Source organism: Anser brachyrhynchus, assembly GCF_964034855.1.
Source record: "Anser brachyrhynchus genome assembly, chromosome: 9".
Lineage (NCBI taxonomy): Eukaryota > Metazoa > Chordata > Aves > Anseriformes > Anatidae > Anser > Anser brachyrhynchus.
The window spans coordinates 15,746,693-15,766,165 of NC_137703.1; the positions used below are offsets into that span (position 1 = coordinate 15,746,693).

General features: G+C 40.3%; 1 protein-coding gene across 3 annotated transcripts in view; it reads right to left on the reverse strand.

The window, feature by feature from the left end:
- Positions 1 to 19,473, reverse strand: part of RYK (receptor like tyrosine kinase) — a 57,441-nt gene that overhangs the window by 19,453 nt on the left and 18,515 nt on the right. For 2 of the 3 annotated variants that reach the window (XM_080604093.1, XM_080604095.1), the window contains exons 3-9: positions 17,959 to 18,058; positions 16,580 to 16,714; positions 14,245 to 14,301; positions 12,757 to 12,901; positions 9,628 to 9,729; positions 6,693 to 6,826; positions 4,673 to 4,759 (exon numbers count right to left, since the gene is read on the reverse strand). In XM_080604093.1, the coding sequence (XP_080460219.1) occupies positions 4,673 to 4,759; positions 6,693 to 6,826; positions 9,628 to 9,729; positions 12,757 to 12,901; positions 14,245 to 14,301; positions 16,580 to 16,714; positions 17,959 to 18,058 (760 nt within the window). The remainder of the gene's footprint in view (positions 1 to 4,672; positions 4,760 to 6,692; positions 6,827 to 9,627; positions 9,730 to 12,756; positions 12,902 to 14,244; positions 14,302 to 16,579; positions 16,715 to 17,958; positions 18,059 to 19,473) is intronic. The other variant, XM_080604094.1, reaches the window with a different exon arrangement.

The following is a 19,473-nucleotide window of genomic DNA, read 5'->3' on the forward strand; positions in this document are numbered from 1 at the left end:
GAACCTATTCAGGTCCTGTTGATCCATGGATTCTGACATCCCAAATATAGTACAAGCACATGTTCTTGCTCTTACTGCTGACAACACATCCTTAATCTTCATGAATGACCATTTAAAGCAAAAAAGGAAGCGAGTTATCCATAGAGAAAGTCTGAACATGAAAGCAGCTGAAGCTTTCACAATGACGACCAGAAAATTAATGCAGTTAAACCATAAACTAACTAGAAAAGAACAACTAAGTGCAAGGCCAACATGAAGGATCTAGAGAAGGTATGAACAAATGACTTTTTGCCCTGGGCATGCAGTCTTCGTACTCCCAAAGTTATTAGAGCTTCCAGAAAGCTGCCTCTAGTTTTGCCAACCGATACTCATTTTTTCTTTTAAGCTCTCCTTTTTGGCACAGAGCACTCCACATAAGGGAAGACTGCGGCATCCAGACACGCTCTCAAATGTTAGATGATATAGCATTAAAAAAAACACATTATAAATTAGAGTATTTCATGAACATGCAGGTAGAAAGCTTTGTCACTATCCAGGGCATGTTACAACTTTTCTCTGGAGTGTACTACAGTTAAGCGAAAAAGAAATATTTTCTAAAGGATCTGGAGTGAACTTCTGGCACTCAGGGATGAATTTTGCCTTCAGACAATATCCTAGACACAGTGTTGAGATTTCAACAAGTGTCACCAAATCTGTAGTCCTATTACCTTTCAAGCCATGTAACAAGAAGTCACTGAATTACTCAAAAAGCAATTCAATCACTTCACAAATGCTTCAGATGAAAGACCCAAGACACACAAGAGTCCAATTCCAGTGACAAATTCTGTGACGTAAAAGAAATTAGTCAAATAATGCTGAACAAGCAAACACCTACCTATTTGCCTCCTGCACTGATGTTGCAGTACTAAGATCAAACTTGGCCTTTGAAAGTCTGACCTAATAGGTAATTCCCCACTTGAGAACATGGTGAACAACACATTCCTGGAAACTAATCACAGGCACTCTTTGAATGGCCTCTTTCACTTGAAGAGTATCTCAGAACAAAGGTAGGCAGGTCCAGACTTTCTTACTTTTTCTGTATTACCAATTTTCTTAACAGATAGTACTTGTTTTCTTGTCTGAAGCTAAGCTTAGAAAGATCAAGGTTTCTCAACTTCAGGTAGCACTGTTCTGTTTTACAGCAATCCACACCACAAGGCTAGAAGGTGAAAGAAAGGGGAAAAGGCTGCTGCTCTCACTGCCATAACCAGCATTTCTTTGCTTTTTGATCCTTTGGGTAACAGAATCAACGCTGGGGAGAGGTAAGAAAATAGGAAAGATGCAAACTCACAAGGCTGCAAAGATACTCTTTTCTGAACTGAAAACACTCACAGATCTGTTGTCAGATGAGCATGTCTGTCAGAATATTCATCTTCTCCTGGATATGAAATGAGAAAACCAACAGCACATTCTCCTGTCCACATTACTAGGATGTAACCCATCTTGAATGGTTATGGATTTTATAAAGCATTATTAATTGAAGAAGGAATGCAAGAAAGATACTCACTACGACATGCAGCTGCTGTCACATCTGTGGCATGAGCTTTCTTCACAGGTTTTCCCAATGAGAAGTATTCAGAAACCATTACCCAAGTGGCAAAATAACCCCTCGACAACTCCCTTAGTACAGCGGAGGTCTTCTCCTACAAGCCAACATACATTACCACGGCTCAAAGAGGCCTTCCAGGCACCCGTATACTGCTGGTTGGACATTCCTGGACACATCCAGAGGATAAATCACTTAATCCACTAGCTTTCCTACCCTGCACAATGCAAAGTTGCTGCAATTAATACAGCTTGCATTGGTGTCACCTGGTCACAAAGCTACTTGTGTGCCAATATGCTGGTCTTTCACTGGGGTCTGAAGGAACGTATCCAGTGACACAGCAGACAGCTACACCAACTAAGGTCATGTCCACACGAAGTTTGAATACATTAAAGCTTTTTTTTGTAAATTAGACTTACATCATTTCTACTGTTCCTCTATAAGCATTAAGATGAGTCAGTGGGGCAACTTTTAAGCCTTTCCTTGCTGCCAATGCCAAAGAACCCAGCATGAAAATAGGAGACAAAGCTCCATCAGTTTCAGATGTTTCTTAAGGAGAATAGCATAAGAATATTGTAGACGCTAGCCTAGCCATGCTAACAAAATCTTTTCCACTTAACTGGAAGCTCTCTATTATTTTTTCTAAGAATATAAAATTCTAGTTTGGAAGCAAATTTACTTACTCTATTTGCCCTGTTCTGGTGTTCTCCTACCAAAGGGTCGTTGGCAATTCCTGATGTAAAGCTGCAGCAACTACCTTGATGCCTTAAGGTCCGACCCTGATGAGAAGAAAGATCTTTCCTCTCAGGAAGGGTATGGAACTGTTTACTCTTTGTACTTTCTTCACCACAGCACCAGCTAAAAGAATTTCAGTTCGCATTTTTCAGAAAGTCTGACACCCTCCCATACCATTTTTTGGTAATTGAGGGCATTACTGGACTTTATCAACCTGAGAGTGTACTGCTGGGAAGAACAAGATAGCAGTTCCTGCTTTTTGTTCAGATGACTTGGTTCCACAGACAAAGCCTTTTTTCCTTGTTTCTTTTCCATAACCCTCAGGCTCCTTTTTTTGCCTTCAGCAAATGAAGTACTTAAGTTAGTTTAATAGCTCTCATACCCATCTCACTTTTGTGGTCCTGCCTTACTCCTGCGTTTGTGCCAAAACAGAAGTGTGTGTGTGGCCACAGAATGAACTAGATCAAGGAAAAATCAGGTTAATAGAGAATTTGTGCAGTTTTTTTTCCCCTCAAGCAGATCAAATTCCTAACTTAGTACATGACCCAGCTGCACACACAGCTATCACGGCCAGAGTACGAAGAGGAAGCTGCTTAATATTAGCACTGCAAATGCAATGCAGTAAGGAGAAGGGATGTTTATAGTTATTTTCCTAGCAACGTTCTGCTGCCCAAACCAGTATTATTTCACAGGCAAGCATCAGCAGAATCTATTATAAACTTGTCCCTATAGATCCTTTTTAAAGCTGAGAAATTCGCTAACAATTACGTGAATACCGTTAGTCCCTTAAGACCATTCTCCAGTTCACTGCAGCCAGCAAGCAAAAAGGTTAAGGAAAAGCAGGCTATGTACTGTGTCAAAAACACAAGCCATTGCAATAGAGAAACGTGTTTAAGACTAGACCGGAAAGCCCATTTTGGTAAAGCAACTGGACAAGTGGTGATGGAAGGCAGCTAAATTAAGATGTGTTCTTGCAGATGATGTCTTGTCATTTAATTCTATGCCATAGAGAGTAAGCATGCTTGGTAGTGCTGTACAGATGTCACACTGCCCCAGCCCACAACAATTTTAGGTGTCACAGGAGTAGCGTTTGTTGATTCTGCATCTGCGCAGAGAAGAACCAAAGTAACACAGCAAAGGAGATCACAAGTTAAGGTAGTAATTGTGAACGATGCTGCAATTTAGACAGTCTTGTTCTTCACAGAGGAACACGAGACTCATGTGACAAGGGATATATTTTTTTTGAAACTATATAAAAAAAAGCAAAACAACAGCCAGAACTGTTTGGTAGGGAAGGGCACACAGAAAAACAAGAAGAAATTAGCAAAAGTTCCCAAGATACTGGAAAGAAGCATAATTTTCTTTTAATTGAGGATGTTACATTGCTTCTTGCTAAAAATCATTTAAAATGCTTGCCTTTTACAAGGGGAACATTATTTTTGTTATGCCAAAAACAAAGCCAAAGACAACTTCAGTAGTCAGGAGTAGTCAGCTACCACAATCCTGCTAAGCAGTAAGTTCCAAGATCCTCCAAAGGGTGGCATATCTACTTCTGCAGAAGTCCTATCTGGCTTCAGCAGGTAAGAAAAATGCTACAGAATGAAAGTGTACCACCTCAGAGGCACTCCCAAAGAAATAACAGAAATATCTTGTAATTATGAGAGTAACTGGCACTCCAAATCTTAAAATAAAGAATTAAAGACTTTGTGAAATGAAAAACCAACAGCAGTAATATACCCAATGTAAATAACAAACATCCCAGATTAATAGACGGAGAAGACGCTGGACACAATACACAGAACGTAGGTAATACACTTTCCATCTATACTTACCTCATTTCCAAAGCCTACCAATCATGATTTAAATCACTGAACATATTTCTTGAACAAAAATGCTGTATTTGTAAAAATTCCATTCTAAATGATAATTCTCATGCTTTAGCTGCAAAGTTTAAGGCTGACAGAAACCATGCCTTATCTTCTGTACAGCCATCCATGTTCATAAGAGATGTTAGGATGCATAAGGAGTGCCTTTTCAGCAATTGGGAGGCGAGGGGAAGGCTGTAGGTGGAAATAACTGTAAAAATCTTTTTTCCCCTGGCATGGAACAAAGAGAATTACTAAACTAAAGTATCCAAGATGCAGTAACCAAAGGCAGTGGTGAACACACACATTCTTCTTCCATATAAGATTTCTGTTCTCTGTCTGACAACAACATCCAAATTGATTTTGATTTTTAAGCAGCTTCCTTTTGAATTCTTTTTCTTAATTTTTTTTTAAAGATGGATTTGTTACACTCAGCATGTACCACAGTCCAAACAACTGGACACACACACCCTTTATGTAAACATACCTTTAACAGTTTTGACAAAAACTTGTTTCTCTTTACTAGGGTCTTTCTCCTCTATTAGAATTCCATGGAAAATGCGCCCAAATGTGCCTATGAAGAAAAGAAAGTAGTAAGTACTATGCAGTTAAAACACTTTGATAACATTGACAGAATTTAATACTTATTCAGAAAACACTGCCTTAAAACATATCAGCTGTAGCAGATACTTTTGAATAATGGAAGGTAAACCACAATACTTGAATGCCCTATTAAATCAATAGAACTACTGACAATAAATAACCCAACCACAGCTACACCAGCAAGAGTTGGATCCAGAACTGTATGTAGTAGATGCTGAAAGCTTTAGATAATTTGTGAGGAAAATATAAAAAGAAAAGCCAGGAGTGAACCAATGACAGCAACAGAATCCATTTAATTTAAGCATCAGTATTGATGATGGGTCTATTTGTCGCAATTCACAGTCCCCATAAACTGCCTGCACTAAAACTTCCAGCTCCATCCTTCTCTCACACAACTAGTTAGGAATTCTCTGGTCAAAACATTCCTCAGAGACACCATTTTTATTTTATTTTTTTTAAATGTTCACAGAGAAGTACTGGATTCAAACAAACCAGTACACATGGAACAGACTGAAAAAACAGTATCACATTATTCAAATGTTTCACCTCCGCTGGAAGGTTTTTTTTGTTTGTTTTATTTTGGTTTTTCCAGTCTCTAACATTTTTCCATTCACATATTTTAACAAAGACATTGCAGGAAGAAAAGCTACGTTAAACAGCTGGAGTAAGAACAATCCCAGTGTGGTAACACACACAGAATTAATGCTTTATACAGACCGGGTTAGTGACACTTTCTGATCATGTTATTATGATGGCACCAATGTGTGCATCACCTTCAGGCCTCCGTTACATCCCTTTCCCATTAATTTGCCCTGTTTGATTAGGCTGAAAGATCTTCCGTAGGGATTGCCTTAGCCTGGCTGTACATCTCCCAGAATAAAGTATGGCTATCTTCTGGATCCTAAATAGTTTTCAGGGACAGTGCAGTAATTTCTATCATCTACCATGTGACTGCAAACCAACTCTGCGAGATAGCTGTGACACCAACTCAGCTTGTGATTACACTTCCAGTCATCAGATAGCTCCGAACATTACAGCTACAGGCAAGAAACAATATACAGAAGCACAAGACACATCCTTCACCTGCACAAAGCTTACTGCAGAACCATTGGATTGAGAACAACGCTACTTCCTAAAAATGGAAAAGCATTCTCCTGTTGTTTTTCAGAGGGGGATGCAAAGCACTTAGCAGTTCTGCCTATAAGGGATCAGTATCTCAGATCTCTAGCTTTGGAAAATTTGGTTTCTCATCAGGTTACAGGGACACAGACTTGGAAGTTGCAGTGGCAACAACTAGTGGCAAAACCCCTAAATATTGAAGTCTATTTCCTAAATGCAACATCAACAAGAACCTATTATTGCTGCATATGAACACTTCTGATACGAACATTAAACAAGATCAAAAAAGGGTCATCAAATTTTTCATAATATAGCTGTTATATTTGCCTCTGTAGATTAGATGTCCATAGTAGAAGCTGTTAAGTGGAGACTGACTGAATTTAGATGACAGTGGCATTTTTTTCCCCTTAAATGAAGTTATCTGTCAGTTTACAGAAATGAATTTTTGCCACCTACAGCATCAGCGTCAACTGATTACCTCACTCCTTAGCCATCTCACCCTTTCATTTATTTTTCTTTCTTAAAGAACCAGATTATTAAACACAGACAACCTGAATTATTTACTTTGCACAATTAGTCGCTCCCCTGTTCTAACGAATTCTGGAAGCTGCTTCCCCACACCCCACACACCCCAAATACAAACATCATCCATCATTCTTTACCTCCACCAAAGTCATAAAGACCTGAGACATCACCCGTGATTAATTTCAGAAAAATCTAGCTATGAAAAATACATAAATATACCCCATATTGTAACCAACAAGTGTCCCGAGTCCTTTCAATACCTTCTTGGAGCACATCCTTTAGAGTTATCCTCTCCCTGGAGATGGCTATGTCCTTCACTTTAGCTTTTGCTTCCATTAGAGTGACACTTTTAAGATCATTCTTCTCTATCCGTAATGTAGGATAACCTGAGGAGCCAGCAGAGCCAAACAAACCAATATAAATACCCTTATTATAAGACCACAAGCACATTGCTTCACCTCAGCACCACCTACAGGTACAAAGACATGCAAGCAGTGTGTACTTAATGTTACGCAGAGCATTAAACAACAACAAAAAAGCGGGAGAAGCCACGTGAATGTAATAATCTCTGAAGAAAAAAAAAATCACACAAATTCTATACAGTGCCGTGCAACCAAGTCTCTTTATTTATTAACACCAGGTAAATAAAGCTCCTTCTTGCATACTGAAGCTGATTAACACAACATTGCACTTCCCTGCCAGTAGGGAAGTAAAGACTGAGGTTGGAGACTGCTGGAAGACTTGGTGGCAGCAGGAAAACACCTTACCCCAACACTGGAGCAGGAATACAACCAGAAATATCAGTGCCCTCTTCTGGGCATAAGAGGCCTGACTGTTTTTTCATGATTAAGACTATGAATTATTAGAGAAAAAGCCTGAGTGTCACTTTGACAATAAATTTTAAGTTTAAATGTCACTGAATGCAAGGTTAAAATGACTGTGGAAGGTCTAACAGTGATCTTCCTGTCCATTTTCTGCACCCAACCCTTTTGCTTATATTCATTTTCACTGTTCCCTATGTGTCTGGGGGTGTTCCCCCACCCCTAAAAGACAAGGCATTCTGAAGCAGTGCGGATTGAACACACTAAGCAAACAGGCGCCATTACAGCTGTTTCCACACGTATCTGGGTGAGGAGAGTTTAATCATCAATAAGGACCTCGTTTGTAGGCTACCTTGCTTTGTAGTCTTCCGTTTTGCATGAGGCTCATTGATGAGTTTCCAAGAATCATTTTAACTAAACAGTGCCACTTAGAGGGCCAACCTAAAAACCTGAGGTTGATAGCACATCAACAGCATGGTTTCTTCCAAACTATGTGGAAAGGAAATTTTTAATAGATGCATTTCTCTTAATGCTTCTACCATATAAAGTTTCCAGGCAGCTTTCTACAAAGAGAAGATGAACTCAGATGACAAAAATCTCTTGTTTCAGGAGGTAATTCACTCAATTTAGAAGAAAGCCAAGACTTTCCGAAAGCTGCAGGAGTTCAGTCCTAGGTAAACACCTGCTCCCACACCTGGGCAGGAAACAGGAAGACACTAGGGTTGAACAGTAATTGTGATACTCATGCACTGCTCCCTTGTGATTTCGGATGGTTAGTATCACTACTAAGTGCAGTCAGAAGAAAAATGGGAGAGATTTTTGGGTCTTATTAGTTGCTTAAAAAAACAATCAAGCCATTAATCATTGTTTTTAACCTAGCTCCAAAGGATAAACATTAGAATGTATAAAGGATAGACATTGACATTTCTACTTATCAGATTGCTGAAAAAAGACTCTTTGGGTTATTAATACAAAACTCTTGAGCATTAGAGGATAGAGAATCATTGGTGTCAGCAGATGACAACAGAAGCCACTTCCCAAAAAGATCTCAAGGGCCACAGTACAATTTCAGCTTGGCAATTTCTACTCAATTAAAAAAAAAAAAACAGCCAACTGAGATTAACAGAGACTGCTCGCTCCTCCTGCTGGGCCCCCCATTTTTCCCCTCACTTTTTACCATAAACCCTTACCTCACTTCAGGTCTTTTTAAAGTAGGCTCTAGCAGAAATTTGAGCCAATTTAGCCTGGGCTACCTTCAGATCTTTTAAAGCAGGCCCTCTAGCAGTGCTTTGAGCCAATTTAGTCTGGACTAAGTCCTGCTCTCTTTCAGTGTTCAGTCACGCAGACCCATACCCCCCCCAAGCACCAATACCAGCACTCATACAGGTAGGCTATGTGCCAGCTCAAAGAAAGTGCCCAAGTCAACGAAAAGCCAGTCACTCTGCAAAAGCGGTCAGAAGAGATCAGTGTGCATGCACAAGGGACAAGGCAAATGCTCACGGTCAGTCCAGCCTTAGATGAGACTGACCTGCACACCCAGTGCTGCATCAATTCCTCCTTATCTCAGGAAGGTCCCTTCACTAGAACTATGCTATATGGGGTACCTCTCCTCTAGAGATGAGGGACAATAACTGCAGAAGTAAGGACTCGGCAAATAAATATTGTTAGGAATTAGAGTTAGCATAGAACACAGCTCATATCAGTTCATTGCAGAGCATATAAACCACTTCACCCTTCTTTTTAATTAGCTGCTCGCTCTCTATTTCTCTACGGAAATAGTTTTTTTTTCCCCGTATTCTTTCAAGCAAAGCTGTTAAAAAGGAGACATGAATATATAACCCTTGTCAAGTTTTTCTGCCCCATTCTTTTCCTTTGCAAGTTGCAGCAACAGGGCGAAGAGAATAAAATAACCATCAGGAGTTGATGACATCGCTTGCTTTGGTCTCCAGTCAGTAACAAGTGGTCAGGCTAAGGCTATTCGGATCCTTCCTTACTGTTATCTCTGCCAGATCTATCCCAACCCAGCCAGCTTCTTTCCAGCACTAAGAAAGCAGATGCTTCAGACACTGGAGCAGCCTTTCTCACTGACAGATCTACATGCAGGGAGAATATCCCATTGACCCAAAGGCAGTATCACACTCACGTGATGAATCCTGTGTCCCAGATCTTATGGAGTCCTCAATCTTGACTATGACGTGGCTAGATAAAACCACACACCATGAACTCAAAAGAGACAAACTAACAGAGACAGGAGATTTTTCCTGCTCTTCTGTTTCTGTATTTGTGAATACAGTCTCAGTGTGACCCTACCACTAATACTCCAGCTGTGTCCAAGACACTCTTTTGCAAGGCTCTGTAATTAGATTAACACTTACTGGTTACTGGCGTTGCGTTGTTTGGCGTATCAGCTCTCAAGTACTGTGTTGTCTGCGTGGAAGGTTGGGATAAACCTTGGGAGCTACTGCTGTCACTAATGCTGTTTCAAAAACAAAAATAGACATGAACACAACTGCTTGATACTGTAATAAATACAAAATTAATGTATCAAATTAAATACAGAAGATTTTTCAGACTGGACTTTGGACAAATGGCCTTTTTAAAGTTTCTCACTAGCCTACTTTGTCATTCCTCACTCATCACCCGTCTTTCCTCTTCCTACAACAGTCTTACAATGAGATTTTTGGGGGGTAGAAGGACAACAGCTGCACACAGTATTCAACAAACACGCAAACTTAAGATGTAGTTAAATGTTTCTTGCCTTATTCACAAGACAAAATACTACCAAAAAAGTTATTGTATCTGCAACGGACTAAGAACAGGTAAGAAACCCTGCAGGCAAAGGCAGTACCCATTACTATCTCAGTTGGTAAGGCTGGAACAAGCTTCCTGATCTCCCTCGCAAGCACACACAAACATGTCCCCACACACGCTCCTTTCTGAGACTTAAAAACTTCTCCACTACTGCCAACACAGTTAGCAGAACAAAGAACAGATTGCTTTTGGGTATAACTCTCTCTGGCCACATAGTTAACATTTATTTGCTTTTGGGGCTGCTCTTGAGCACTGAGCTAGCAGTGCTAGCTGCCCTTGTAGGATTTTTTGGGCGTATTTGGCGATGCCCTCAAGGCCCACTGTTAAGTTTTTGAAGCAGGACTTCCTTTAAAGAAGCCAATTCCTCCCCATTGTACCATAATCACAGATGCACCTACTAATTTTTGCTGTTGTTAGAAAAGAAACTAATTCTCACAATACAAAATACCTGGCTTACTGAAGATCCAGACCAGCTATAAAACTCAAGATTTTTTTTTAAAGTTATTGCCACACTCATTGTTTTCCAGGCATATGATTCCAGCATATTTTTTAGGACAAGGTTAAAAGCCACAGATGATGGTCTAGCTATTCCACCTTAACTTCCTTTAGTTTTTGAAAGAATATTCTCTGGTGCTGGCAACTTATTACCACTCATTTTAACTTTTTGTGCTATCTTCAAAGCTCCCCATTGTGATTCATGCTCCAGCAAGTCCCCCAGAAGGAAGCATTCTGCCATGGTCACCACATTAAACACCAACACAGAACTTGAGCTTTGTTTTCCTGCTATGGCTTTATCTTCCCTGAAAACTCCTTTTGTAACTTGATCACCTAATAGCTGTACCGATTTCTCTGGCTGGCTTCCTGCTGCAGGCAAGTCTGAAAAAAGAATCATTTGTTTTATGCCTGTTGCAAGTTTGAGAAACAACTTTTTTTGGTTGGCTTTACTCTGGTTTTAGGTTTAACTTGTTTGTCTTTATGATCTTAAATCTTCTCACTTGCACAAAATTTCAGCTTTTTGAAAGATGCCTTCTTGCTTTTAGTAACGCCCATTATCCTGCTGTTAAGCCATGCCAACTTTCCTTGGCACTTTTTCAAGTGCCTTTGATAGGAGGTATGGAAGCATTTGCATTGAACTTTCAATACAATGTTCTCAAATAGCCCATATGCAGCCCATAAACCCAGCTGCGTTTGTAGCTTCTATTTAACAATCATTCTCATTTTTATTTAGTTCTGCCTTTTGAAATTAAGAGCAATAGCAGTGGGGTTTTCATTCTCTTTTGCTCCTGGGACATTGTTAACCCTAATGACATTATCATCGTTGATTCAGAACCTCTTTACAGAGTCATTTTGAGCTTGTTATTTAAAAACAAATCAAAAGTTGTTTATTCTCTCACACATTCCTTGGCTAGCCTTTCCATCAAGCAGCCATTGATCACATCTATTACTAATGCAAGACAGTTTAAATTAAAACACTAAAGCAGTTTCTCAGCCAAGCACTGAAACGTCACTTTGCAGGGTCTTTGCTGGCTCTTGTGCACCCTGCAAAAATCAAGTATGACGGAGTGGAGAGTAATGCTGCTAGACTGAGTCTCTCAAAAATTCTTCGAAGTATATTCACACGCTCTAAATTTAATGCTTTTCCTTTATGAAGCAAAGGAAGCTGCACATCCTTTAACAACTTCTACTGATTAAAAAACCTTAGACAATTTAGGAACAAATGAATTGAGGAAAGCTGACACTAAGAAATAGTCTTCCGGTACTGTTACCACTTAGCACACCAAATCCCCCCCAAAACCAAGTGGTCTGGAAACACAGAAGGAGTAAAGACTGAAAGAAAAACAGGCCAGCATCTGTCTGAGCCAGAGGACAAGCTAGCCTGAGAGACCGTAGGCAGCAACAAAAACCATTCAAGGTTATCTTTTCAACAGTGCTGACCACCTACATTCCCAACTGCATTTTTGAAGTGTTCAGTTTCAAAACCCTTGGCTCCTTAACAGTTGCATCTAATGCAGATTGTTCACATAGCCTCCAAGAGAGCTTCAGTCCACCTGCTTTCCTCTTCAATATTTAACCCCTGCTCAGCAAAACCCCACTCAATACATGAAAAAAGGAAAGGACATGTCAACTGTATTGCCCTTGGGGCTGACATTACAAGTCCTCCTCTCGTGCACGTGCCATTTTGGTTTAACTGGATTGATAACCCATTTGGAAGAGAGACACATTTTCAGTTTTGTAACCAACCACTTGTAATCTCCAAACTTTACCCTAGGGCCAAACTGAACATTGGTAAATCAATTAAAATAGAGAAGGCTGAAGTTCAAGCTCCTGCAGAAGTCAGTGAAAAAACAAATATTCTCAGTGTGCCCAGATATCAATCAAGTTTTCCTTCAATCCTGACAATCGTCAGAGGTCTGATTCTGTCCAAATTTCCCCAGTGGACATCATCCATACAACTATTCTGGCAAAAACCTGACAGCCACAAGCCTCCAGACCATAACCAACAGAGCATCTTCAACTGCTGCTTTTCTGGAGTACAGCACTCACCACAACTCTGCAGAGGCAGTCACTGCTGCAGGCCGACATTGAGAGCAGAAATTGCAAGCCACTACAGAAGACTCATTTGGAGGCCAGAACTCCCACAAGTCTGGGAGTTCTGTCCCAAAAAATGGCCTTGGAAACCTTGAATACATACCTGTCATCCAACTCTATCCTTTTCATACTGTGGAGATGCAAGACAGCTAGTATGATTGCCACCAGGAATATAACAGCACAGCACACGCCTACGCTGATGTAGAACACGCGGGTAGAAGTGGTGGGAGCTGCATTTACAGGATCAACTGAAACACAAAGGTGAAAAGTTACTGAACCCTTCTCAGAAAAAGCAACTAGCGTGCTGACATAGTAGGACAGCAGCACTGTTCCCAGACTAGCCCCAAGTGTCCCCACCACCCAGGTCCAGCAAGAATAGGGAGATGAAGCCAGCACAGAGGCAGACTGCAGTACCCCTCAAATGGGTGGTTCCTGCTGCTGCAAGGCAGGGCACAGGCCAGTGATCACTCAATGCCTCCAATTATTTGCTGGGAAAAAAGGAAGGTTCCTACAGAATGATAAAAGCTGGCCAGCAACCTCCTAAAATGGCCTTGTTGGTGCTGCAGGCCCAGCCCCACACAATCCTTTGACTCTCCTCCATGGCTCCCATGCTGCAAACACAGGAGCACAGTCAAAGCCAGCCTCCAGCTCAGCTAAGCCCAGACACAGCAAGTGGCACCGACTTGCTAGGTGGGGCTGGAAGAGCAGGATTTGCCTATCTGGACAGCAAGGCATATACCTATACAGTAAAATAAAGTGAGATTAGTGCCTAGATGTGCTGGTGGTGCTTGCTCATTGACCAAACATGGCAGAGCACACAAGTTCACCTTCTCCTTCTGATTTTGGGGTATGATGAGTGGTATGTGGATCCCTGAGCCACAACTTAACACAGCCAGCAGGGGCTAGCTAGTTAACCCTCCTTCTCAGAAGGCTCTCAACTGCACAAAGCTTTAGGGCAAAATTCTGCCACTGCACCACGGGTGCAAAACAGTGCAAAGGGACTGGAAGCAGGAGGTGGCAGGTCTTGGCTTGGCTGCTTTATCATCAGGGGGTCCTGAGTAACCCCAGCCACCCGCAGGTTACAATGTGGTGTTGTGGAGAACAACTGCCCTGCAAGAGGCAGTGGGTGGTGAAGGGAAAACCAAGCAACTCTCTGCTGCTTTCAAAAAGCATTTTGGGAGAAGCATTTACATTTTGGGTTCCACAAAGGCTGAGCACAGCCTGTCAATGGTATTTCCAGGTAGAAGTGGAGTGAGAGTAAAGGAAACCACCTAATTCTATTCATTCGATTCTGACAAGTCAAAACAGCAAACCAGACAAGTCCTGAAGTCAAAAAGATAGATCAGAGTCATGTATGGGAAAACAGAGCCCCCAAGACACGATTTTTAAAAAAAGTTGTTACAATAGTAGGAACAGTAGTTCTTCACTAGAATATATTGCCAGCTAAAGTTACCACATAAACCCCAGTAAAATACCAGGTTTAGCAGAAACACCTGGGGAGCGTGTTCATAGGGAAGGCTGTAGAAACAAAGACCATCACAAGTTTTTCATTTGTTCACGCTTTGAGTACCTGGTACACTCAGTTACTTACAGATAGCCTTGCTGCTATTTTTGTCAGATGTTGGAGATTTTACTTCTGGTTCAAGCTCTAAACAGATAAGAAAAAACTGTTAAGTTTGGCACACATTTATTACTAAAGTCCTTCAAAAAAAAGTCAATTGCCTATTTCTTGAAAAACAGATCTGTTTTTCCGAACAGGCAAGTTGGCTTAAGGGCTATGGTTATTTATAGATTTCCATTTTTAAACACCTAACCACTGTATAAATAAAAAAAAGTCACCAGACTTCAAGGCACGTAGGTAAGATATGTCATCACTAACATGCATGCCCACTGAGGCCATGTCTGAACCCACTGGATCTACCTACTTAAACCCTTTGGCTTGTCTGCAAAGTCCAAAGCAGCAGATAGTAGAAAAAGCAGGTGCAGAGTAAGTGTGCATACATACAGTCACAAAAAAAACTCACGGAATTGGTTACTATAGGATACGAAATCATTTATTAATTGAATGTTCGATGAATGCTACTTAGATTCTAACGCAACTCACCCAGGAAGAAGTTAAGAAATGCAGCCCTGAGCACCTTGCCTTCTCATCTGATGCTGGAATCATGAGTGTTTTAAAACTGAAGGATGAAATTTAAATACTCAAAAAAAAGGTAAAAGAATAAAAGCCAAAAGGACAATGCTTGGGTTCTGAGGTGAAAATGGTCCTTTAGGAAGGGGATATGTCTTCATTACACTTACTACTGGTCTCTCTAATATAGGAGGGGCAAACCAAGGGAAAGCAAGCTGTGGAGGTGACTTCAGATGAACCTCACTGAGGTTTCACATGCGTCTGAGGCAGTATCATGGATTTCTGTGACTGCAAAAGCCCAGACGCACTTGCACATCCCCCTTCCTTCTCCTAGCTGCAAAGAGCTCCCGCCTCCCCAGTACAGTCCCCTTCCGACTCCTTGGTGAGCTAGTTCAGCCTGATAAACTTGTCAAAAAGTACATCAAGCAAAAGGAAAAAAGATCTGAGAGTTTTGCTTTTGCTTTTTTTTTTTTTAAACCTTAGGAGGAAGTATTAGGAATGCCTTGAGCAAAACCACTAGCAAGTTCCTGCATATTGTTAACTTAAGCACTAAATTAAATTAGAAATCCCCAGATGCTGTATACCACTCCACATACAACTTTCAAAAAAGCCATTGACATGATTATGAACCCACAGAAACATGATCTTTGTAAGAATTATTTCTGCATAATTTAAGAAGTGGCTCTACTTCCCACACCCTGATGCTGGTGCAGTACCTACGGAAACCCCCTCAACTCACTTAGCAGCTCAGTAAGGTATGAATGCATACACAGTCTACATTTCCCCCACTTACAACATCTGAAAAAGTACCTAAGAAAATATGAACTAAAGGTAAATTTTCTGTCTTAAACAGTATCGGAAAGATCGCCATTTCTACTAGAAAGAGATACACTTTGAATTAAAAATGATTTTGTCATAACATCAGTACAAGGAGCACGGGTATCGGTGTTACGTGGTAAAAAGCCACACATGCTCTTTCATACACATTTTGCAAAAGTGCATCTGTGGACATTCAGACTCCAGGGAAGTTAGGTCTGAAATCTAACTACTGTCCTCAAAGGCTCTACGTAAACTGAACAGTGCTGAGAGAAGCGTGTAAATAGAGGTGGCCATGCTCAAACTCTGCCTGAGGACAGGAAACAGCAGCCATTTTTAAGGAGACTACAGCACTCCAGATTCTCAAAAATAATCTTCTTTTGATGCCTATGAAAATACTTCCAGGAAGCAGCAACAGGAGATAACAACAATTCAAGAATAAATTGTGCTTGCAGATTCTTAAGTCAAAACCCAGGAAAGTCAATCTGGGATTCCTGAAGCCTGTGTTATCAATCTACCTAGATCATTTTGTACTCAAAGTCTGAAAGACTAACATCTGGTCACATTTATTAAGTAGTTAGTTTTAAGTTTATCTCAGTTTATAAATTAGATTTGGGTGTTAATTTTTAGAAAACTTTGAATATTCAGAGTACTGCAGGTTTGAAGAATCTAATTGCTTCCTTCCAAGTAAAACAGAGAAAGTATATATATATATATATATATTTTTTTTGCTATAGATGTGAGAAGATCACTCAGTGCAGCCCAGCACTTAGGGAACTTGTTCATTCATCAGCTTCTGCTTCTACCAACCGTACACATTTTTCTCTGGAAGTCAAAACGTTACTTGGTTTCTTCCTGTCCTCTCCACAATTCACTCTCATGGATTGTTACACTTGTCCTTGGTCATGTATCTTCCCACACCTTTTTCCTATCCTGCTTTAACACTAAAAACCATTGAATATTTGAAACAGTGTCTTACTTTTGTAGCACATTTTCCTCCGTTTGAAATTTAAAACTGTGATGTTTTTGGATGAATTTATTGTCAAGTTGAGCTGCATCAGTATTGTGACCTCAGAGTCAAGTCTGCCAGTGCAGGAGAGTTCGACACGAAACACTGCAAGCATACAACAAACAGGCATTACAATTAAGTTTAAGCACATTTCAGACATCATGGTGAAAGAATATTAAACACATAGGGGTCTTTATAAACGCTGTTTAATGTACATTTTGTAAAAATTTTCTATTAATAAAAAATGCTATTTTAGTGTATGTCTTGTAATTTCTGTAATTTCTGACAACTGTGAAAGCATTAAGTAGTGTAATTTTAAATAAATTTCCTTATGTGAGCCACATTAAAGTTTACACGTTACTAAAATTATAGCTGGAGGTAAATGGAGGTAAACCACTAGCCTTCCCACTAGCTTTGGAGTGCTCACAATATAAAACTGCATTAGAGCAGAAACACAGAAATTTCCATTTCCCTTGCCGCTTTCTCAAACACCGTGAAGGTTAGCTTTTTCTACAACAGTTAAGTTTAAATATTTTGGTCTCTGCAAATCTGACTGGAATCAAAGCTTAAACTAATTGGACAGTATTTACTTTCTAGCTTACATAGCAACATTATTGATGCCAGCAGAGCAGACACAACAAGTCTAATTCCCTAGTCTCTGCCTTCACAAAGAAGTGGTACAAAGCCAAAACATCAAAACATGTATTTTGTTCCCATTTGTGTATCTAACAGAGCACAAGGCAGCGAGGAACCATAACTGAATGATCAAGGAACATCAAGGAGCAATGATCATTTGTGCACTTTCTGAAACAAACACATTTGTTTCTAGTACAAATTCTACAGAGCAGCTAATACATATTCAAAATAGTTTTATTGACTTTAAACTTACCATAAACACTAACACGTTAACAACTTCCACACGTCTTGAAATTATGTCTCTGTAGACTAGCAAAGTTAAAAGCTGTGGTGTTTTTTTTTTTTGAAGTCCATGCAATTGCTAATTATTATTGTTGAAATGAAATTTGTGCGCACATGGATGCATATAAATACATACATATATATACACACACGTGTGCATGTGTCTATAAACACAAAAAATGTGTTTTTATTTCAAGGAAGATCTTCATCCTCCACTACACAACGGGAAAAACATTACTCTCACACTAGCAGCCACAATGTATAATACCCTTTCAGCAATGTCATGACTGTTGCAGAAGACCTGTAAGCTTATAACGTTTAACAGAGAAAGGTTATGGTCTTATGCAACACTACACACACTTTGGAAAAAAACAAGTACCATCAGAAAGCACTAGCAGTACATGTCCGGGGGCGTGGGGTGATCTGTTTACCTGAGAGGGTGCGAGGAACTTCTCCTTGTAAAGAAATGTTGGCCTGGGGCATAGCCATAGCCATGGGATTATCTACCTGAAATCCCAGTTTATACTCAACCTGTAACAACAGTTGGGAGATTGAAAACATGTAAAGAAATCTCTACAGTAGTAAAAAGAAATGCTGCATACCTTTTGATTAGTTTTCTTAATATTAAAAAAGCCTGTTTCTTATTTTTAGAAAATATTGGTGATTTTAAGTGCCCAAATTCAAGGTTTCTTATATGAAGTCTAAATATCAGACTCTTGACGGTTCAAATTAAGAAAGCCAGAAGAAAAGCCACTCTTGAAATAATTTCAAAAATTTTGGTCAGAAATTAAAGCACTGTATTAAAAAATAAATAAATAAAACCACTAACCTCACTCACTGATATTTTTACACTTGCTTGTTCAAAAGGCAATTTGTTAACACCACAGGAATTCAAAAAAATCCCACTCCTTTAGTCAGTTTTATAAACTACACAGCTGAAATTACTTAAAAAACATCTTCAACTGAAGTCAAAATTCTGTTTTCACTTGAAGAAGCTGATTCCACAAATGGTCATTCATTACGCACAGGACCTACTGTAGCTGAGTTACAAGTTCCTGTTGGAAACTCACCCTAACCCTCCAGACTCAGTTGAACTAATTCCATTTGACTTTGCATGTTAGCTTCTTTTTTCCCCTTTCTAAAAGGTCATGGGATACATTTATGTTCGCAAGCTACTGGGAACTAATTTTTCAATCAAGATGCCAACGGTAGGAGCATAACCCAGTTTCTGTACTCCTAGAAATGGCAATATGCCAATCCTAGAACATTTAGCACTGAAGATGTCAAGTGGTGCAATCACAGTAATTGAAGCAGGGCTACCTACACATGCAAAAGATAAAGGCAAGGACATCATCAGGAGGAGTCACAAAGATCCACCAAGGGGGGAACTAAGCTTCTATAATGAAACAAACAGCCAGATGGATGAGCGGGGAGAAGTGGATGTTGTCTTCCTGGAGTTCAGCAAGGTCTTTGACACTGTTCCCCATAAGATTTTCATAGAGAAGCTATTGAAGTATGGCTGTTGAGCAGACAGTGAGGTGCACGGAAAAGTAGCTAAAGGGCCAGGTCCAGAGGGTAATGGTGCAAAATCAAGCTGGAGGCCAGTACTGAGCAGAGTACCCCGAGGGGTCGGCACTGGGGGACTGACCTGGACGATGGGGTAGAGCGCACCCTCTGGTAATTCGCAGATGACACAAAACTGGGGGGAACGGTCACCTCACCAGCAGGCCATGCAGCCATCTGTCCTCGATAGGCTGGAGAGGTGGACTGACAAAAATCTTGGGGAGTTCAACAAGGAGAAATGCAGAGTTCTGCCCCTGGGCAGGAACAACTCCAGAGCTGCTTTCCATCTGGGTGGCTTGCAGAAAAAGACCTGAGGGCCCTGGTGGACACCAAGTTGAACGTAAGTCAGCAACGTGCCTTGCCACCAAGGAGACTAATGGTAT